The sequence below is a fragment of the Plectropomus leopardus genome, chromosome 6 (assembly GCF_026936395.1).
Source record: "Plectropomus leopardus strain MGB_pleo_1.0 chromosome 6, ASM2693639v1, whole genome shotgun sequence".
In the NCBI taxonomy this organism is placed as follows: domain Eukaryota; kingdom Metazoa; phylum Chordata; class Actinopteri; order Perciformes; family Serranidae; genus Plectropomus; species Plectropomus leopardus.
Window position 1 is genome coordinate 25,514,104 of NC_142181.1, and position 23,326 is coordinate 25,537,429.

At 38.6% G+C, this 23,326-nt stretch overlaps 2 protein-coding genes across 2 annotated transcripts in view; both read left to right on the forward strand.

Moving 5' to 3' along the window:
• The first annotated feature begins 4 nt into the window (after positions 1–4).
• On the forward strand, positions 5–2,444 carry txndc17 (thioredoxin domain containing 17). The gene is made up of 4 exons (XM_042486777.2): positions 5–275; positions 479–560; positions 1,705–1,780; positions 2,029–2,444. The coding sequence occupies exons 1-4, from the start codon at positions 131–133 to the stop codon at positions 2,095–2,097; spliced, it is 372 nt and encodes a 123-aa protein (XP_042342711.1). The 5' UTR covers positions 5–130; the 3' UTR covers positions 2,098–2,444.
• A 1,606-nt stretch (positions 2,445–4,050) lies between these two features.
• Positions 4,051–23,326, forward strand: part of nxn (nucleoredoxin) — a 76,666-nt gene continuing 57,390 nt past the window's right edge. The window contains exon 1 of the mRNA XM_042486680.2: positions 4,051–4,555. Within this exon, the coding sequence (XP_042342614.1) occupies positions 4,247–4,555 (309 nt within the window). The 5' untranslated portion in view covers positions 4,051–4,246. The remainder of the gene's footprint in view (positions 4,556–23,326) is intronic.

Consider the following 23,326-nt stretch of genomic DNA (forward strand, 5'->3'; position numbering starts at 1 on the left):
ACAGTCACATTTTTAGTATTTCTACCAGGTCCAGTGTTCAGAGGAGAGGCATTCTCATATCACTTGTTAGTGCCTTATAGTCTAATAGTTTAGTTTAGTTAGTGCATTTTCATCCCGAGTCGGTGTAAAGATGACTCATTACGAAGTAGTAAATGTGCGCGGATATGCTGAATTCTGCCAGGCTGTGTCTGAGAGAAAAGGAAAGGATATTTATGCTTATTTCTCTGGTGATAAAGACGCCCAAGGAAAAAGCTGGTGTCCAGATTGCGTGACAGGTAACTGCACAGAGTTTCTACTGTGAATTAGCTTCTACAGTGCTAGCGTTGATCAAAATGTGTGGTCATGTAAACGTATGCAACACACTTTATTGTGCTAGTAGTAGCATATGAGTAGACTATTCGGCTTTTCGTGTTTTTTTCCCATCTTTGCTGGATTATTATTCAGTCATTTTTAACGGTTTCTCTTCCCCCCCTTTTAGCGGAGCCAGTCGTTAAAGGACAGATGAGTCATCTTCCTGAGGGCTCTGTCTTCATCTACTGTCAAGTTGGAGAAAGGGCTTAGTCAGTATTTTACTCTGCTTTATTTTACAACAAACAAAACCAAAGAGCAACATATAGGGTTGCAACTGATATTAAAATGAATGATTTGTCTATTGAGTATTCCTTTCAATCATCAAATCTATAAAATATGATAAATAATGTCAATCATAGGTAATCAAAGATCATCTGAGTATTTAAAACTGTTCATTTACATTTTAACACAGCCAAAACTCAAATTGATTTGATATAATATAATTTCAAAACAGTATGAAACGGAAAGAAAAGTAATTCTTTGTATTTCTGCCAATCAGTTACACAAATTACTAAAAATATTATGGTAAGTTATACATTTTTTGTTGTTCAGCTAATAAATTTACCAACTAATATCTTTAAAATTACATTTTAAAGTTGATTTCATTTCACATTTACATATTTAAGCAAGTCAGTCAGGAAGTCTTGTGCTACCAGGATGATTAAGATACAATTTTAAAAATCTGTATACACTCTAAGATACATATGAAAAATCAGTACACACTCACTCGTAAGTTGTCTTTTCACACATATTTCATAGTTCATAGCCTTATTATATATGTAAATGTGTGTGAGTTTTTTTCCTTCTAAACACTTTGCATTATTTGAGGATGTTATGCTTGCATAATGACAATAATGAATCATGAATCTTGAATCTTAAAATAATCAATATAAGCCAAGGGGGTAGCTACCAATAGAAAACGCTGAGCTTTCATTTGTCAGAACATGAGTGTCTTTCTCAAGTGCAACCTCATTAGCTTTTCAAATACTTAAGTAATTTTGATATTTACTTTTATACAGTCATATATCTGTAAATAAAGATCTGAGCATATGCATGCATAAAATAGATTTGATAATATTGCTACTAAACATATATGATGTAGGTTACTGCTCTCTGTAAAAGACAATGAGCTTTTTGTTCAATTTAAATATATAATGCTGTGTAAATGTATGGTATACATTTGAGCACAATGTAGGCTGATGGTAATAGATTAATGATCTTTTACTCCCAGAGTTTTTACAAATACAGCTTCATGTTAGTAAGCTGAAAAATTCATATTTTCAGAGTCTGCTCTTTCAAATGTTGTACTGGTGACTTATTTCAGCTGCCTAATAACTTTTTTTCACGCTTCAGTTGGAAGGATTCAAGCAATGAGTTCAAGAAGGTACTGAAGTTGAGTGGCGTTCCCACTCTGCTGCGATACGGCACAGTAAGAATAATTTGCTCAACTACTTCATCTCATCTACATGGATTAGACTAACATGAGTTTTACCATAAATATTTTTCCAGACAAATCATGGAGATTAGATAATGGACAAAATCCAGGAAGTTTCTTTTAAAATGTCACATATGAAAAAGCATAATCTTTTAATATTGATGTAATTAGAATGATTAAGGCCAATACATTTCCCTGAAATATTGAGATACTAAAAGCCACCCTCTGTAATCCTGTTTCAGCCTCAGAAGTTGGTGGAGGAAGAATGCTTCAAAGCAGACCTGGTGAGGATGATGTTCACTGAGGACTGAGGGATCCTGCCATTTCACATCAGTCCTTTCATCATGTCTTCACTGTCAAACAGTAAATTTGACCACCATTCAATTCCAGCATTATTGTCAAACCATGCAAAAGAAGCATCTCCTTCTGTAATGAGATGCAAATCAGCAACTGTGTAAGTTTACAACCAAGATAACAAGCATTCTCTGTATGACACATTTATTCAGTTATTTCTGTACTGGAACATCTGCAGACAAACATGTACAGTGGATGTAATTCATACTGTTTGTTCTTGTCTGGTATATGTGCAATCATCCAATCCTGTTTTTTTTATTTGAGCCTGATGCATTTATTAAATGTTTGTTAATCTAACACACTATTGATTATGAAACAACCAGGGTGTTCTTTATTGTGACAACTTTTAATGTGATTGTTTTGCCTTGCAGTAGGAATCAAATGATGTAAGACTTGATGTTGCACATTTGTAGCAGAAGAAAAAATGATTTGTAAAGTGTTGTGTGATGACCCTGATGATGGTAAAGTAGAAATTAACCTGCACACCAAGTAGCTCCCGTTAATAGTCCGACAGCAATTATATCCTTCTAACGAGAGCTACGAGGTATGCAGGCCCATGTGTTTTCATGAACCAGATGAAGGCCACAAGCTGAAATTTGCTAGACTCACAACAGTGATTTTGTTTTATAAATTCTGGACAAATCTATTATTTACTACAACTGTTCTTACACCATTTTAGGACTATTTTCTCTCTCCATTATAGGTGTAGATTTTAGGAGGGATGCCTCAATATTTAGAGCAGGAAAATGCAATTAGTTAGAGTCGCCCTGATGTAAAGCATGAAGAATTATAAGAAAGCAGAAATAACATGTAAAAAATGTACAAATAAAAAATGTGCATTATGCTACACATTTTAACACTGGTATGTAACATTTTAAAAATACAAAACATGTAACAAGTGAAGGACATCATCAGAAAATACATTCAGAAATTCCCCAACTCAAGCGACAACAAAGACACTCCTTCCACACTGAACCAGAAACTGAAATGGTTCGAAAAACAGCACAATAAATAAGTGCATCGTCAAGTCAATAAAGTGCTATGCAGTGGCAATAGACTCATAGTACTAAACATCAAAGTAAGATTAAAAAAAAGGTAAATAAGTACATTTCAATGTATAAAACTAGTATGTAAAGTTTCAGAAATATAAAAATGTGTATAATGGGACACTCTAAAGCACACTGTTAATTAAGAATATGTACAATAAGTGCATCATATTTCAAATATATATTCAAGAGTGGTGTTGGTATGAATATTAATAACAGCATGACAGTGGCAGGAGACTTTTATTTTAACAAAATTTAAGACATTTACAGTATGCGACGAATTGGCGCTTACATAAGGACAGCAGGAAACTAGGCTGTGGCTAGTGTTTGATGCTCAAAATTTTCTGGCATCCATTTCATGTGTCCCTCCAAATGTTAAAACAAAACTTACGCCCTCATGAACCTCTGAAAAGTTGTGCCAGAAATCTCTTGATGCAGCCCAAAAGTAGTTTCCTGTTGTGAACACTAGGTGGCAGAATATTCATAGGAATAGAGTGTGAGTTTGCCTCAGCCTTCTCTTTTTACAGAATTTGTAGAATTTCCTATAGAGTTGCCTAATGAAGCTCCTTAAATGAACAAATCCAAAGCATTCAATAAAACATAAGGCGATTTTGAATTCAAACCAAGAATCCAGCTGCTTTTATTTTGAAATTTAAACAAGTTTTTGAATATAAAAAGTGTAAAGTCAGACATTAAAATAATTGAGCTGTATTTTCTATTCGCGATATATTAAAAATCCACAGATTGTAGTGATATAAAGCCATTTTTGTAACTAAAATTAACAGATGTTGTGATGAAAGTGTGTGCTTTGGGGGAGAAAAGAGCGCAACCGCTGTTGCAGTCAGGGCGATTTAAGCGGAGCGCATTCCTGCACAGCGCTCACACCGGAGGACGAGCCGCGGTGAAACACAGACCGCAACGCCTCACAGGGGCTGGGAGCTCACCTAAAAACCTCAAATTGGAGGTGGAGGAAGTGCTGGGTGTCGCCTGAACATAGCGGTTACGTGAGCAGCAGCCTCGGCTGAGGGAAACGTTGTGTGTTCGAGGACTGTACGCCGCGATGTCGGAGTTTCTGGTGAGTCTACTCGGGGAGCGGCTCGTCAACAGCGAGAAAGCCGAGGTGGACGTGCAGTCGCTGGGCGCCAAGCTCTCTCTGGTCGGGCTCTTCTTCGGATGCAGCCTGAACGCCCCGTGCAAGCAGTTCAACGGCAGCCTGTGCGAGTTTTACAGCAGGTTCAAAAAGGCGTCTGAACACAAGGACAAATTGGAAATCGTCTTCATCTCGTCTGACCAGGACCAGAAACACTGGCAAGACTTTTTGCAGGAGATGCCATGGCCTGCGTTACCTTTCAAAGACAGACACAAAAAGGTAAGATGGGCTGTGGTGATGAAGAGGGACAAATCAGGGCTTATTCTCTGAGGTGGTTTCACGGTGTTTAGAGGGCTGGAAATCAGTGAAAACCTCCCTGTAGGCCATGTCTGCTTCCCCTGTCAGTGCACAGGTGTATACGTTTGAATTTAGGTCATTATATTAGTTTCATCAACCGCTTTTTAATCAGGTGCCCCCAAATCTGACCTTTATAAGCTTGAGTTCTGTCATCTTAAAATATTTTTTTTTACAAACCACATAGGCCTCATTCGTAGAGCACATAGGGTATTATGCAAAAAAAATCTAATTTATTAAGCCAGGAATGTGAAAAAGCCAGTGAGAAATGAAAGGGATCCGAGAAATGTTAGTATTGTTTACAAAGACAAACATTGTAGAAATTTAACTACTTTTTGAAATAACCTTTCACCATTTTAATAATAACACTTGAACTTAAAGAAGACACAATTTGTCCATAACTTATCCTGACTCAATTTAATCAAGATTATCAAAATTGTGGCAAGTCAGACATTCCTAATTTATTAGCACGAGGGGAAACAGAAAGAAAAACTGAATTTCCTTTTGTCTCCACTGACTAACATTTCTGTTGGGGACACATAATAAAACTAAACATTTCAGGGCACATCTCATATTATCCTTGTTGCTGAATGTGTAGTCTGCCCATTGAAAGGCCCTTTATTTTTGCAATCACCTTATGTACAGCTTTCCCTTGTTTCCTGATAATGTCAACAATGCAATGCTTGGAGGATTACTAGTTCACTACTTTGATTTATTTTACTTGTTTTTCAGTACTTTTGTATTTGTCATATTTTTGTAAATCACAAGGCAGCTAGCATTTATATTTCTGTGGTTTTTATTTTAAGAAGGTAGTTCAAACTTTAGCTTTTCAGTGGAAATAGTCATGAAAAATATAGATATATTTAATTTTATTAAAAAAAAATGCATCATATATATCCACATAGATATGGCTGTAATCTGATATTCTGGCAAATGAGTTTTGAACATGTTTTAATATTTAAGACAAATAATGCCAGTTTCTTTTTTCATTGCTTAATTGCAGAAAAAAGAAGTCACAGACAAAAATCTTGTGGATAAATTACATTATTTTTTCTACATAAAAAAATGCATATGGTAGATTTTTCCTTTACCAGTTACAAGTGATATTACAGCTGCATAAACAAAGTCTTCTCAAATGATAGTAAGGAGTTTGATGTTACATACATTGTGTGTGTGCTGCAGGATGTCTGCGGGCCATCCCAGTGTCCTGTTTACGGCACAGGGTCTCTCTCTTCTTATTAAATCTAAATGTAGTTGCAGGTGTGACATAACACAAAGGTACTGTGGTCAGCTGCATCGAATCAGTCATGCATGTCGGTGAATACTGATTTTGTGTGCTAAGTAAAATGTATTGCCATGGATTTAAAATCGTAAAAAAAAAAATGGGAAGGTGGGAAGCTTTTTTACACAAGGCCTGATTACACTTTTAAGATTTATTTATTTATTTATTTATTTTTTTAAAAAAAGGATAGTCTATAGGGAAAATATATTTTTTTTTTTACATTTTCCATGCCGTACAATATGTGCGTAAAACCATAGTGGCCTTAAATGTGATCTAGTTTTTTTTTTTAGACAGTCTCTATTTAGTGAAAAAGGATGCATTTTTTCAGTCTTAACCATTTCCCCCCCTGGCTGCTCTTTGTGTAGGTGAGGCATGACTTGGACTGCATCATTGTCTTGTAAATTCTTTCAGATTGCCAATGATGATTTCCGTTACACCTCATAATGAAGTCCAGGCGTGAATAAGGTTTAGAGATGACAGGAGAGTGGGGGGTTGTCTTGTTGTTGTCTGGGGCGGAGCAACATCCATCGCCACAGTGCAGCGTTATTGTGTTTCTAGCAGCTTGTGGAAAATATCTGTGGTATCAACATAACCATTGTTCCAGCTCTGGTCGGTGGTGTATCGGCTGCCTCGGCCTTATGAGAATAGAGCAGCACAGCAGTGTATCAGTGTTTTGCAGAGGCCTGCAATGTTTGGTTTAGTTGTGGCTTCATCCAACCTCTCGGCCTATTTTCTCTCGCCATTATAATGCAGCAATGGACATTTATCAGCAGCTTACTCTCTATTTTATAAATGTGACATCTCCAGAGGCCTGCAAAGCGTGGTGTTGCCCCTCATCATCCATTAGTTAATTTCTGATTTATGCATGTTGGCATTTCAGTTTTATTATCATGGAGCAGATATGTGTACTGAAATGTGTGTGTTAATTTACATTGCAGACTTTCTCTTGCAAAACGGCTGGAGTTTGGTTATGATGTTTTCATTTATGATGCAGGTAGCTATTTTTCAATTTTTACTCTGGATATTTTTGGTTTTGTTAGTTTTAAATGATTCAGCAACTATTTTGATTTATTTTTGTCATTTCCAAGCAAAAATGCCAAACATGTGCTTGTTCTGGCCTCTCTAATGTGAGGATAGGTGCTTTTCTTTGTCATGCATGATAATAAACTTGATATATTGAGTTTTTGGACGGTTGGTTGAATAAAACAAGCTATGAGAATGCATAAGATTGCTATTTTGTGACCTTTTTTTTAGACATAAATCGATTAATCAAGACAGGAATATAAAAAAAAGAACTGTCAGTTACAGCCCTAATTTGGGCGACTTATCTGTCTCGATAAAAGACAAGGTGCAACCCAGGACAAAAATCCACACATTTTTATTTTTAGATTATTATTAGACGCGTGTGCTTCAAGTGTGAGATCCACATTTGGCAAACGAGGAGGTGTGATCTCAGCTGATAAAATTGACAACATAAAGTCCTCAATTTGGCTCAGAGTTTCAGTGGATGACAGACAGCAAGTCTGACTGAATTTCAGTGTATGTGTGTTAAAGACAGATCTAATTGAGTGATGTTGACCTAGTGAAGAGCCGTGTTGATGTCGTCGGTCTGCACGGGCTAAGTGGCCCTCTCACCTCTCCTCCCAGGATCTGTTTGACTTGTTGCAAGCTGAGCTCATCACCCTCAAGGATGCAATTCCTCTTCAGCTGTATCTTTCAGAGCCCCACCACCCACCTAGGAATCTCTGACTGTACCTTCTCCTCCTCCTCCTCCTCCTCCTCCTCCTCCTCCTCCTCCTCCTGCTCTGCGCTGACTTGGCAATCTCCCTCTCACTGGAGGTTGTCCTCTTTTCTCTTCACTCAGGGGTTATCCAGGTCTTCCTGTTGCAGGAAATGTTTGTTATTTAATCCAGAAGGGATGATAATGTTGATTAAATAAAGAGTGAAAATAAAGTCAAGTGTTGTCAGCTTAAAGTCATGGCCAATTTTATTTAATCTGTCCTTGGAAAAAAGCTGAAAGTGGTCATGGAGTTTTCTGGTGGTTTTTCTGACCAACATAAATAGACTGAAAGGTGTAACGGGTCTTTACTTCTTGGTGCCAGTGGATTTAATTTTGTTATTTCCCCATGTGCATGCCTGACTGACATATTTTGTTTCTAGAAAGGTTGCACTTGGGTCAGTTGCAGACTGCTTAATGGAGTGGAAAATGTCATTTTTTAAAAATATTTTCCATTCTGAAGGTGATGTCACTCTTAACGTCAGGCAGACCAAGAGGTCAGAACATTGTTTCTGCACTGCATAGAGAATAACCACTAGTGTTTGTCTCAAGGAGTCCTTGAATAGCACTTTCTCAGCAAATGGACGTCTGCTTGTTGTCCAGGGACGGCCAGCTGTCTGGCTGTCTTGGCTTGCTGGCACTGCCTTACATGGACTTGTGCAGCCGGAGTGAGAGATGTAAATCAATTAAAGCCTTGGCCAACGCGATGTGAAAACTTGACCAAAGGGGGGAGATGCTGCCAGAGCCGCTCCTGCAGGAGTCTGAGAGGGGAGGATCACATCGCAGAGAGAAAAAGGCCTCTTGTTTTAGTCCTCCTGTTCTGCTCTGTAGCTGGCCCCTAGAGGCAGGACGCCCGCTTACTCGGCTCACAGCCAGGAGCTGAGGGTGCAAGGGGCTTCAGAGAGGGGATGAGGACGCCTTTTATCAATATGCCACTGATCTGCTGAAAACTGCGGTGCACCTCGTAGCTCCTCGCACTGTGACAGTAGAAATGGCTTTAAAAAGGGGCACCAAACTGTTTTATCTGCAGGTGGTAATTCTCTCTTCTTGATCTGTCTGTGTTGCTTTTGGTTTTTGCGAGCCTGTACCGTCAGATGTTTTGTTCTTTGTTGTGTTCACTCACACAGTGTGGGCTAATAACGTCAACAGTATGCAACATTTTTGAGGCTTCTGTGTAGCAGAATATCTGTAATTGAGAGCTTTCAAGTTAATTGTAGGATTCAGAAAGGATGTATTCGCCACCAGTTTCTGCTCAGCCTGCCTTCACTGTAGCTCATGGGAGCTAACTTCATCAGCGGGATATCAAACTGATGTCTTGTAAGAGTCCTGACTGCTCCTTAACAGCAGGTCTGATCATATTTTAAAGATAAATGGAAGTCAAATAAATAGATCCTCCTAAAACAGAAGAATGCAGAAAAAAAAAGAACAAGGTGGTCTAACATGGTCTAATCCACCAAATAAAGCTGTGAACCGGAAACAGTGGCACTCTTTTAGATCCCTAACTCTGATCAAAGTTCAGAGGGTTTAGTAGGCTAAGTAGCCTAATATGAAGTTGGCTCTAGGACTAAATGGAAAATAAGATAATCCGTACTTCAAGGGGATTGACCTCAGCAGATTAGTGAAACACTAAAATGACAGTTAACGTAAAGTTTCATGTTGTTTAAATACTTGAGGAGGTGTGATTTATAATCTTGAGGAATATTTTCCTCCATTTCCGCCAATGTGACTCACGTCAATAATACTTACTGGCTTGCCTTAGATTTAGCCAAAGGAAGCAGTATGTTGGCATAACACCTTTAGCTAGATTGTAATTTTGTTTAAATTACATATTATGACTTCTTTTACACACAGGAAGAAGTACAGGAAGTGCTACAAACATTGGCTTTCAACATTAACATGTTAATCACGATGCAATTAAGGTCCGTACATGATACGTTTTTTTCATTTAATCGCATATTACACTGGCTGACACTTCTGTCTCTAAGAGGCTGCATTGGGCTGAGTTTTAATGCTAGAGGGATGATACTGGTATCACATCAAACTAGAAGACCTGAGGATTCCTGTGGTATCAACCATGTAAAAAAATGGCATGACCATTTCACAGGGGTCCCTTGACCTCTGATCTCAAGATAACTGGATGGAAATAGGTTCTGTTGGTACCCACGAGCCTCCCCTTTACACACATGCCCACCTTATGCTAGTCCCATGCAGTTTTTTTTGCTGTCAATTGATTCATAACCAAGACAATCTGGTAAGACTTGCTTTAACTTGTCATTATGGACTTGAAAACTAGGATTTGCACCTCTGCATTTTGTGCTTCAGGTATAATTGTGTTTTTTTTTTTAAATAGCTGATTGGATATTTGTTGGATAATTTGCCAGCGTCAACACTGGCTTTGAATATGGATCACTTTCGCAATAGTATATCATTTGTTTTCTGTCAATGAAATGATGAGAATAGAGGTATTATATAAGTATATGTAGTACTATAATTTAAACGTAACTGTAAATGCAACATGGCTTTTGCAATTACTTCTGTTTATAAATTCCACTTCGGGTTTTAGGTTTAAGTTTTGGTGAGCTGACCTTGTAGAAACTGTTACCTTGGCTCTGGCTTGAAGTGTGCATGCCAGGCTGCAGTGCTGTAGTTTAATGTGACTCCATTGTTCTGCAGCTGTGAGGCCTTGTTGCTGTGCGCCATGTTTGACAAGAGCTTATATAAAGAATGCGGGCAGACACCTGCTCCGCTGAAGCCGTTCAGGGCCAGAGGGCATGGAAACAGTGTGTGTTTGTGAGGCTCTTGGGATACTTGGCAATGCCAACTGTTACATCTCACACCACTGAGCTTGTGTTACTAACTCCTTTCACTGCCCATTATGTCCTCTTTACTGGTAGATCTGTAATATTGTGAGAGGCGACAATAGAGATCTCATCAGAGGTGAAGTTCGTAGGCTTAAGTTACCCCAAGTGAGAGTTTAGGGAACATTCGTACAGTGTCTTGTAAAACCCATTCCCTCTTGCAACTCAATCTGTTTTTACTTCCGTTATCTGCCCGTTAAAAGACAACGCACAATAGCTGTAAGGCTTCGACCTCTGTCTGCGGTCCTTGAACCACTGAAACGATACTCTGGGATCGACTTTTCCTCTTTGTCCCCGTGTTCTCCAGCTGGACTGCCCCTGAACTATGTGGTTTTCAGTCAGGACTTTCCAAAGCAGAGTGACGTTAAAGATAATAGACATGGCTAATGTGTTCACCGCAGTGTCTGCAGTAGCTCTCGATGAGAACAACAGATGATTCATCCGCTTGCGCACAAACCAGCCCAATTGTCACATACTTGCCAGTCAAATCATCCAAACCAGTGCAGCAGAAAGTTCAGCATGCAATCATTTGATTTTAATTTTGGATTCTACTGATGACAGGAAAGCAGCGTACCAAGCTTCTTTCCATGGAAATATGCAGATGGTTGTTATTTCAATTCATAAATCCACCATCATCTGCTGTGTTCTTTTTTTTAATGCTACTGGTGCTGTATCCATGAGGTTTGTTCCTCCGTTTCTCTGAGCCGAGAACACTTCATGGACGGGTTGTTGTGCCTGGACCCTCCCCCACTCAATCCCCCGTTCTCTAATTGCCCCACACCGCAGCTCAGCAGCCCCTTCCGACATAATAACAGCATAGTCGCCCCAGGGGCATCCTGCCATCCAGAGCTGTCTTTCGTCTTCCTTTTGTTATCTCTCCTAGATTGAATGTTGGCTCTTTGTGATTGCCCAGTTCCCCCCTCATCATCACCACTGATCGTATTTCTTAAGCTAAATGAAAAAGACACAGTGATGGATGCACGCCTTAGACTGTCTACACTCATTGCAGATTTTCACCTTTATCTCTGACACTCGATGAAACCTATCTCCTCCAGGATATCGGCTCTATCAGTGAGTGGCAGCACTGATTTGATGTAAATTTATTCATAGTATGAAAATTTCTGGCGTGACAAGTTTCCCCTTGGACGATAACCCTTTCCCTTCCATGTGACCACCAACCCGCTCCCAGGATGGAAGCACTGTTGTGTATATGCTAGCTGTAAACCCCCCTCACTGTGGTGTTTTCATCCAAGTGTAAGTGCTCCTGCAGCTCCCGCTCCTGTCTGAAAAGAAGCTTGTCGTACAAAGAGACCCACTGTCTCAGCATGTAGCATGGCACACTGGCACCAGCCTTGCTGTCTTGCCTACAGTTTAGCTGTTGCATGTGGCAAACTGATTTTTATGGAGCAACTGACAAGCATACAATTTGAGACAAATTGAGGAAAAAGGGAAGCTTGATTTCTTAAGTGCAAGCTTGTTTTTTTTAATGTTGCTGAAATAATTGTATTGTCAGAAATCTAAACATCATCTGTCACATTTAAATTGTGTATATTGATAATTCCAAACCACTTAAGCAGGGGTTATCTCTGCTGTTGCGAAAGATTGCAAAGTAGCTCCACTAATAAAAATATGTGTATGTATCCTTGTATTTTGAAAGAAAATAAGTATCCAGTTTGGATCACAAACTGGATACTAATGGATAAACGGATGGATAAACATCTGAAATAGTTAGCTAAATCTAATGGATGGATGAATGGATCTAATGGCTTTGTTGGTAGCCCACATCTTTTAGGAATTAAAAAGATAGATCTAATGTAGCAGGCAAATGTATTGCAGTGTATCTTATTTATTGTCTGCCACTGTAATCACATTGTGGGATTTTAATATGGTGGAGTGTTCTGTCAGCTTTATGAGATTTTCTGTATCTAAACATTTATCATGATATAAGGATGAAGATCATCTGGTTTTTATTTATTTTCTTTTTTTCAACTCATCCAAGCATTACAAGAAGTAAGACTGTGGTTAAAGAAGGTTTGCATAGAGCATGAATGGATAGGGGTAAAATGTGTTATAAAGCTGTGATATCTTTAGGGTCAATAAAGCATGTAAACATATTTCCCAAAACGTTAAGCTATTCCTTTAATGGCAAAATAACTGGGTAGTATTTTTAATATTCTCATCAGTGACATACTGTGTCAACCTGTCGGCATGGGTACAATTTGGACTCACTCACCCGCCATCCCCAGTCACTCAGCAACAGACAGACTGAGGATGCACCAGAGGAAAGCGAGCAATATTAAAATCCAGAAATAGCACTTTGTCACAGTGTTTTTGACAGCTGAAGGAACCTTGCACTCTAACATTGAGTCTCCACTGGGAGATCAGGCCAAGCCATCCATATGTCTTTTTAATTTTAACTTGCAAGTTCACATATGCCCTTTTTCTTACCGTTTCAAGGAATTTATGTACATGTAAAAAAAAAACCCAAAAACTTTGGGCGATGTTTTTACATTGCTGATTTTACATAATTCAGATTAGTTGGGTCTAACTGTTGGTTGATCCGTACTTTGCTCCTGGGCAGATGCTCTAGTGCAGTGGGCTGTTAATCTGCTACAGGATAATGAGCCAGCACAGGATATATCATATGTCTAATAAGGTCGCAGACAGCTTCCTCAGAAGAATATTTTCCATAATATCGAATCAGCTCTTTTTCATTTTCATGACGTAGCACGGTAGCAAGTTAAGAGTTTTAACAGTTGCTGAAAGAACCCAGAGTTATAAGTAAGCATCTTCAAATGTACTTTTTTTTTGCTGGAGCTCAGCAACTCAAGAACTGTGTAGCTAATTTAAATGCTGTACTTGCTAAGTTGGCATGTTGTGTTAAGTAAAAGTGGAGAAAAATTGAGGGGAGTCTGGCTTAAGCAGATCTCATGGCCTGTAGTTTGCTCATTATTTTTGTAATAACCAGAGAGTCACTTGGAATCATTTCCAGGCGCACCCATCCCCGGCTCCTCCAGGAGATTGCACATAAACAAGCATTCTTGAATTTAGATCATTTAATATGTTTCTATTTTGATTATAAATCTAAATATCCAAAACCGTCTGCTGCCAGGTTCACTGAGTTTACCGCGCCTGTGAGTTCTTTGACACCACTGCAACAACACGCTCCCCACATAATTGCACATTATATGTGCTCGGACAAATGGATATGTTGATATTCCCAGTTGGTATCTGTCATGGCGTGTGTGTGCATGCCCAAGTCACATGATTCTTTAGAATACATTTGCGAGCTATTACTCAAGGTCACTGGTGGGCAAGCTAATCTGGAAAACAAATAATGGTGCTGCTGCTTTGCCAATAAATTGATTCATGCTGTTGTATTATCAGTAACCTTAAATTAACAATGTGAAGCAGGGCTTATTTTTCAGCCGGCTGCAAAATATTTACCAGCACTAAAAGCCTGTGGTGGAGTACAATAATAATAGTTGCTCAGTGTCTTCTGTGCTTATGCCAGGTACTTACTTCAGGTCGAAGTAATGATTAGTGATTTTAGTGTGCGTAATTTTAAAGTCAAGTCAAATCAATTTTATTAGCACAATATCACAAATCACACATGTGCCACGAGACTTTACAATCTGTATTTGACAGCCTGTGTTCTTTTGACTCTCAATACGCATAAGCAAAAGCCCCCCCCAAAAAAACATTTTACAGGGATAAAAATGGAGTTAGTGTCGTGGGTTACAGATTAGACCATCAGAAAAAAGTTACAGTTTTGACATCAGGATGGCAGAATTATCATAGATTAAAAGAAGAATGGATCTGGGAGGATGTCTGCGATTTGTAGATGTTTTATGTGATTATGTCTTATTCAGATGACATATGTTGTTGACTTAGGCTACCCTGGAGTAAATTGACTGCAGTCTCATTATCTTCGCACTGTCTACTTGGGTTATGTATTGGCAAGAATCTGACAACGGTTATTGTTGTAGAAAATCTTGTACTCTTGATGAACGGAAGAACGATAAAGTAAACTTGATAATAATACAAACCTAATGAATAGTGAAATAAACTCAATAAGTAGTGACATAAACTCGATAAGTAGTGAAATAAACTAGGCGAGACTCAGTTGTCCTTATGTTTATTCCATATATCTGATCAGAGAAGCTTTTTGCACAACACATATGCATGGATGGAGACATACCAAAAAATTAAAGTAACAGAAGAATCACTCATATTTAAACAGTACATTTCACACTTCACACCACTTTGCCTATCAATGAGTCAAAACATCTACAAGGTCTCGCCCCTGCAGTATTTTAACACACAGACTTACTGGAGACAGTGAAAGACTCTCAGGTCCTCATGACATCACAGAATCACACCACTCCATACAATTACTCATGATTATGTTTACATGGTTATAAAATAATTTTCTACAGCAGTTATGATTCACTACTGCAGGGAAGGTGATATGTTGTGATTTTTAAAAATCTAGTTTTAAGAAAGCTGTCATAGTATAAAGACTTGACCACCGCATGCATACAAGTTAATTTTGACTAGTTTGTCTGCAATCTGAGGAACTAATTGTCCCTTTGTAAACAATTCAGAGTCGACACAAACATCAAGCATCAAGCAGCAATTTTGGTCTTCACCAACCTCTAAAGAAAGAATGTGCTTCTTAAGCTGCTAAATACTCCACTATGATCACAAGCTATTTCTTTAATGCTGTTTGTGTGCCCATTGGTTTGTGGCAGGTAGTGTCAGTTTTTTAAACAATGACCCAAAAGACTCTATAAAGGTTTTTATAACTGAGGAGAACTGCAGATGTGGGTGATAATTCCCAGTGGAAATGGCTCCCCTCACACTATATGTTGTAATGATTTGTTGTTTATTGACCGATCGACCGATATTGGTTTTTCAGGGCAGATACAATTATTAGTAGTGATTGAGACCAATAATCGATATTTGAAACCGATATGCATTTACAATAACATTGAAAATCTTTCTGTCAATATGAAGACTTTAGAATAAAAAAAAAACTCCAATACAAAACTTTGTTTAAATGCCTTTAGCAAATATTTAATAAGAACTGAAACTTTATCATCATATACAGCACTTTACCAGCAGCTTTTTTTATAAAATCAAGTGAAAATTTTAATAAAAAATGTATATATAAAACCAGCTCCCTGAGGTTCCTCCCGTGCTGATGCTTTCTTTGCACTTTTTAATAAATTAATTTTATTGGCAATCGACACAGATAATTGTCAAAATGCCAAATATTCACCCCCGATAATCGGCCAGGCAGATAATCTAATTTTAAATACTTAGAGTAAAAAAAAGAACAAAAAAACAACAACAGTTTTTATTAAAGTTAGGACTAAAAAAATATGTCCATCTTATATATGTATAAGCTTTGAGGCTGTGTATATATTTTTATAGTGGTTGTACAGAGTGGATGTAGAAGTACGGCTTGTTTGTTCACTTCAGCTGCAGCAAGTAAAGTAAACAAGCACAGAACTTGACCTTGCTGCTGAGGAACACATGGAGTCTGTATAACATACCAGAGCAACAGACCAGATGATGTACTGATGGTAGCCCATATGGAGGTATTGGCAATGCTGTTGGCTGTAACAGGGGGAAAAATTAGAGGGTAGACTCAATGAAAGGCTGGATAACACTAACCATGACAGGAAGCAAGGCTGTCCTGGGAGCTGCTGGTTATCTGAGAGAGAGGGATTTTCATTGAGCACCCTCTGAGAGAAGGAGCAGCCTTGGACTTAAAGCTGTGGGACTGGAGTGTTTTCTGTCCTCTGAGGCTTACTTGTCTGCACATTTCTTCAGCCGTCACATCACATTTTAAAATCAACTACGCTACGTCTTTGTCCAATAAAAAACCCACTGCAAGCATTCCACGCATATCCCAGCTCATGTGAGGGAAAAAGCCTCACACAAATCATCAGACACTTTTCGTGTTTGAGCGAGTGGACCCCCTGCTGCGGCTGCACCGTGGCTTAGCTCTGCCTCTGTGTTGGGGGCTAATCGCTGTTTTGATTAGTCTTTTTTTACCCAATCTGTTTGCACGGAGCACCGATCCCATGGCCATGTTGAATGAAAGGGTTTATCAGCTTAAGCCTGTTGTAAGGAGCACGAGAGGTCTCATCTTTTCACTGAGCAACGAGAGCGGCCCTCGGACACAAGTGTCCAGGCAATTAGAGACGCCGGGGCCTCAAAGAGAGATTACTGGCACACAGAGTTGTGGCCAGCGTCTTTCTTGTCCCGCACACTGTGCACTTGTTGTTGAGACCAGGGCTGCAACTAACGATCATTTTATTTGACAATTATTATTTTCTCGATTAATTGGTAACTCATTTGGTCTATACAATGTCGGAAAATGGTGAACATTGTAGATCAGTGTTTCCTAAAGACCAAGATGGGGTCCTAAAATGTTTTATTTTGTCCACAACCCAAACTGATCCAGTTTACTGTCATAGAGGAGGAAAGAAACTGGAAAACATTCACATTTAAAAAGCTAGAATCACAGAATTTTGACTTTTTGTCTTAAAAAATGTCTCAAACCAAGTCAACTATATTGATAATGTATTACACAACTAATCAGTGAATTGATTAATTGTTGCAGCTGTTGTTGAGACACATGATGATGGGTGCTGTTTTCTCAAAGGACAACATAGAAGGAGATAACCAACTGCAGCCACAAGGCTCTTATCTGGGAAAGATTATTTGGATGAAACATCAACTTGTAGACTTTAAATTTGTAAACTGGGTAAGTCTAGTTTTTTTGTGGACCTTTATAGTAAAGTGTAACTGTAAATTGTTTTCATACAGTGTGATGGCAACTTTCAATGCTGCATCCTAATGAAGGAGCTGTAGCCACATTGTCTTTGTCTTTCTTGTCTTTTTTAGACATAATTGGTATAATCTTATTGTGAATTTAAACATATTCTTATCAGAATTTTTAAAAGTAAAATTTGGTGCAACTTCCATTTTGCCCTGTTTTGATTTGCCTAATTATATGGAAAATAACATCAAGGTACCATTGTAAAGCAAATTGTGTGTTATTTAGTTTCCCAGTGAACCTCAGTCCCTCGACTCTGAATGAAAGTAACACTGACACATATTTGTATTGTTTAAGGCTCTTACAGGATTTACATATTTGCCCTCTTTATGGTGTTGCCACTGTGGCAGCTATATTGACTTTATGTATATATAGAGTCGTGCCAAATTGCTTGAAAGTGCACATGTTGAACTGGGGACCTTCAGCTCTGGATATATATATATATAATATCTGGTGTGTTTTTTGCAGAATGGCAGGACTGAGGCTACAAATAGTGACTTAAAAAGCATTGTTGTGCTTTTAATGCAGTTTGCTGCTCTGCTAAATGGTATTAGTAATCTAGTTATATTGTGAATATGGACATTAGAAAATGGTTACCAAGGGTACTGTGATACGACATCCCTTTAGTATCTCTGTTTGTGTTGTACATTACATCAACAAGGAAGACTGCTGAAATGAAATAACTTAATTTGTGAGGTATTTCATTTGCTGTTTCAGCCAAATCAGGCACTCCCATCTGGTTATTTTTGTCATAAAATAGCAAATAGAGTTGTCAGCCGAGGAAAGGCTGGAACACATTAGTTGTCTTCTTCTGCCTTGGATGATTAAAAGTATCAAATACTCATTCGTGATGACTTCATTTGCTCTTTTGTGATTTGTTTCAGCAACCATCATACATGCAAGACACCTGGGTGCAGACCAGTTCTTTTTTATTTTAGTTATTTAAGTCATAAACAGATGATTTACTTTATTGATATTCTATTGAGTGGTATGAAATTACACATACCAACTTTTAGGTCTAGCTTTTACCCCAAAATGTACATCATAAATATGATACTTTATGATTTCACAGATGAAGCAAACCTTTACAATATTTATTTCAGCTATAACTCTGCATTCAGCGTCTGAATTTCATCCAACAACCTCACAGAAGTGAAATAAAAGTGTAGTTATTTTTGCACCCTATTTATTATTCTCAGCTAACGCCCACAGTTTTTATGATCTGAAAAATGAAGTCCTCAAATCAGATTCTGGCTCAGTTACTCATCTGACGCCAGGAGTGATTGTTACTTCATTACATCTTTTCTTATGACTACCTTTCTAAAACAGCATTTCAAGAGATTGAAGTGATAATATTTGCCCACAAAACCCACATTGTTCAAGCTAAGGAACTATTTCCTGAGGACGGCCATGAATATAATGTGCCATTGTTGCTCAAATTTAGCATCTGCAATGATGTACATGTTGATCTCCTAAAAAATACTTAGCAATGTCTTTGCATTGAAAATATATTGTTTCAGTGTTTAATGTCCTCACAGGAAGACAAACTGATAACATTTTTGTAGTCATGTACAGGACTCGGGGTCTTTTTACAGTTTCTTCCTCTGGAAGAAATGACCTCGCAGAAAGCACACAAGCTTCAAAGCCAGATCCTTCCTGCTGATGCGGCTCGTAGCCTGTGAGGTGTTAAATTGAGTCTGGAGACCGTGCGAGTGTAGGAAGTGGGTAAACACAGACAAAATACTTAACCCTCCCTCTGCTCCGCAGCTCACCAGTATGTCACTCACCACCTGCTCATTTGACAGCACTGCTGGTTTTGGAAGCAGCAGGTGTGCTCTTTAAGTCCAGCGGTAGCAGGTTCTGCTCTGATAACCCCGGCCTCTGTGTTGTGGTCAGTAAGCCGGCGTTTTTCTAAAGGTGAAATATAGACTGAGCTCATTAAGCGTCTGTTGTGTAGCCGCATCAAAAGCAGAGTGTTTGTTTGCACACAAATTCTTCCCATAGAAACTGATGAACTGAAGCAGAAAGAAAATCCAGATGAAGGTTTCAAGGCAGGAATGTATGCATCTTTCTGCCAAGTCATATACCTTTTCCCCTTCTCTCTTTTCATCTATCATATAATTATGGCAAGCAGCTAGAGCCAGAGGTATGTACACTGTAAAATCTGACAAAATGATATTTCTTTAAAAAATCAAGGAAACCTATTGCCTTGAAAAGTACAAGTAAATGTAACTATTATCCTAACTTATGTTTACTTTAAATCAAATTGTTAAATTTACTTAAAATTTAGTTTAAGTTGGCCGTACGCCCACGTAAGACCAAAGGTTGTGTCCCGCACCATTGGCCCTCATGGATCCTCGTCGGCTTTTCTTTAGTCAATTCAGCCTCTTGAATTGGCATCGGCGCCAATGGAAGCTGTCCATGGATGGAATCACTCTGATTGGCTGTTCAGCTCAGCGAACAAGGGAAACAAAAGTTAGGAAGTAAATAAACAGTCCAGAGGGGATAGGGTCGAAGCAAACTTGTTATGAGGTAAGATAGTTTTTCTGCAACCATTGAGCTCTTCATAGAAACATTTCTTGATGGTTTGTGTTGCGGTTCACTGGAGCACGGTAAATGTGCTTCGTTCTTTCAACATTGGGTTGTGTTGTTAATATGTAAACTGGCTAACTAGCGTCATGGCGGTTTTCTGGTTTCTCGTTTTGAATGACTGTTACACACAACTGCGGTCTGCTGGTATGGAGGAGTATCTCCTCTCACGCAGCCCCAGAATAAAAGTTCTTGTTGGCTTTCGGTTTGGTTCGTTGGCTTTATTTGTCACAGCCTTTAGTTATATTAACTTGATTTTGTGAAGTTGTTGTAACTTAAAAATTACAAGCTCAATTAAGTCAATCTTTTAAGTTCTAGCAACTTCAGTAAACCAAGTTTACTGTGCTATATATCTGCATTTTGCTGGTTGCAAACTAGTCAATCATATTTATAAATTCTTATAATATTGAATATACACATTTCATGCAGATCCCCAAACTTCATCATTGGCAAAAATCCTCTTTGTCATGATAAAGTCTAACTAACTTGGTTCACTGAAGTTGCTAAGACTTACAAAGAACAAGGTCATTTCACTTGCCATTTTTAAGCTACAACAACTTCACAAAATTAAGGAAAGTACAGCTAAATAACAATAAATATAATGTAAATATAAATTAAAATGCTATATTTACTTTCCTTTTTCAAAGCAATCTATTTCCAAAATTATTTAAAGTGAGATCAGCTTGTCAGATTTTACAGTGTACCATGTTTTTAAAAGACTATGAGGCAGGGGAATAAAACTAAAGAATTATTACTGCGAGTGAAAGTATGACTGCAGGTTTTTCTGGTATGAATGAAACCAGGCTCAAAGAGAAAGGTGAGACCAGATTTGATTTGTGTTTCTTCCTTGAAGAGTGCAAAGAGCAGCTCGCTGTAGCTGAAAACCCCTACATGTGGAATCATTTCTCTCCTGTCCGCCGAGTTCTGCTGTGTGGCCGAACCCCTCGAGAAACAAAGGCATCTCCATCACTTCATCGCTTCCCTCTCAGCGCTTTGTTGCTCCAGGTGTTTGCTGTCCGAGCAGTCGAGATGAACTGCAGATTGAAGCCTTGAGCAAAGATAAAAAAGGAGAAAAAAATTGCCAGAAGTTTTTGCAAGGCTGTCAAAATTCTCACAGGTGCTTAATGAAACTCTGCTTTCCCTCAGTTGGGCTCCTTTAAGCGTGAGAGGCTGAGTGAGTGCGAGGAATCCTCTTAACTTTGTGGTGAGGGAAAAAAATCTGGGTAGGGATCTGCCACTGGGGTGGAGATACTGCATGTACTTAATGTATACTGTAATTACTCTCTCTAATTACTGGCATCAGAGCAGAATCACAAAATATGAAAGCGGTATTTGACATCACTCGTGCTTACAGGCTATTATTGGTTGTCTTGTTCTGTTTTCTAAGGTACAGCCATTCCCACAAGGCAGAGCTGGAAGATTTGACAGTTTGAAGTGCAGAACAATGTATCAAGCTTTGGGAATAAAACCAGGGCTGACTGTACATTCTCCTGCTTTCAAGGCCTCCTTTAACATGTTCTTCCTTTATCCACTCTCAGACAGTGAAAGCAGAGCCAAGTTAAATACCTGGCACGGCCTCAAAGCTCTGAATATTTCCGTGGAAAGCAGAGCAGTTTGTGTAAGTTCGTGGATAGAGATAACAGATTGCATGTCTTTTGTGGCCGGTTAGTTGCCAGTTTTTGAGAAATGGGTGTACCACACACTGCTCTGGAATATTAGGTAATAATACACTGGGGTTTCTCAAGTGTGACCACTTTGAACTGCTGGTATCAGAGTTGAGCCATGAATCTTAACAAAATGGAACAATTTGTATGTTACACCAGTGGTTCTCAACCTTTTGTGTGTCAAGGATCCATATATTGATATGTGTATTAGGTCACGGACCCACATTTGTTAAGAAATCACTTCTGGGACATTTATCTGAAAAAATGTTCGTTGTTAGATATGATAAAAACTCAAATTCTATAGTTGCCAACTATATCTGCAACAAGCAGCCTAGTTGATTAAGCAGTTAGTTGACTGACAGAATATTAATTGGCAATTATTTTGAAAACTGAGTAATTTGAGTAACTTAAAAGTATTTTTTAAGACAAAAAAAACAAACATTACCTGGTTTCATGCTTCTTAAATGTGAGAATTTCATGCTTTTCATTGCCACACGTAATAATACAGTGCCTTGCAAAAGTATTCACCCCCTTGGTGTTTTTTCTATTTGTTGCATTAAAATCTGTAATTTATAGGGATTTTTATTGGGATTTTTTGCAAATGACCTACACAGAATAGTCCAATGTGGTGAGGTGACGTGAAGAATAAAAAAATGTTTTGAAAAATTCTGAAAAACAAAATAATGAAAAAATGGTGCGTGCATATGTATTCACCCCCTGTACTGTGACGCCCCTAAATAAGACCTGGAGTTACAGATCATCTTCAAAAGTCACATAATGTGTTAAATAAATACCACCATTGTGCAATCTAAATGTCACATGACCTTAGTTTGTATGCATCGGTTTGAAAGGCTCCAGAGTCTGCAGCACCACTGAGCAATGTTTTCCACAAAGCAAATGGCACCATAAAGACCAAAAAGCTCTTCAGACAGGTCGGACACAATGTTCTGAAGAAGGACAGATCAGGGCTGAGTTATAAAAAAAAATATCTGAAACTATAAATATCCCACTGAGCATCATTGAACCCATTATTACAGAATGTTAGAAACACAGCACTGCAACAAACCTGCCAAGAGAGGGCTTTCCACAAAACTCAAGGACCAGGCAAGAATCTCATAAAACAGAGAGTCAACAAAGAGACTAAAGATAACCCTGAAGGAGCTGGAAGGATCCACAGCAGAGACTGATCTGTCTGTCCATAGGACCACTTTGAGCTATACACTCCACAGAGCTGGGCTTTGTGGAAGAGTGTCCAGAAAGTTCAATTTTAGTCCTTGAGTTGACCAGGCAAGGTAAATGAGGTAGGAGACTACCCAAAGAAGGTGTTCTAGTCATATGAGACTAAAATTGAGTCATAATTCATAATCAAGTACAGCCCTAGAATTAAATAGTGACAATAAACTATTCCCCATTTTTCTGGGGACCCCTTGGAACCCTGTTAAGGTCCCAGAACCCCTGGTCTGGTTGAGAAACACTGTATTAGATGATACATTAGGAGTAATACTCCTTTTGTAATACTCTGGCATGAGCATCAGCTTGGTCATATTTATCATGGCTCAGCTGAATAACTTTTAAATCTATAATGTCTTGTTCTTAGCAGCCTCTTGGTGAGGGGGGTCTTTTTTTTTTCGACCCCCTCATCCCTTCAGCTTCCTTTCCCTTGGGAGACCCTT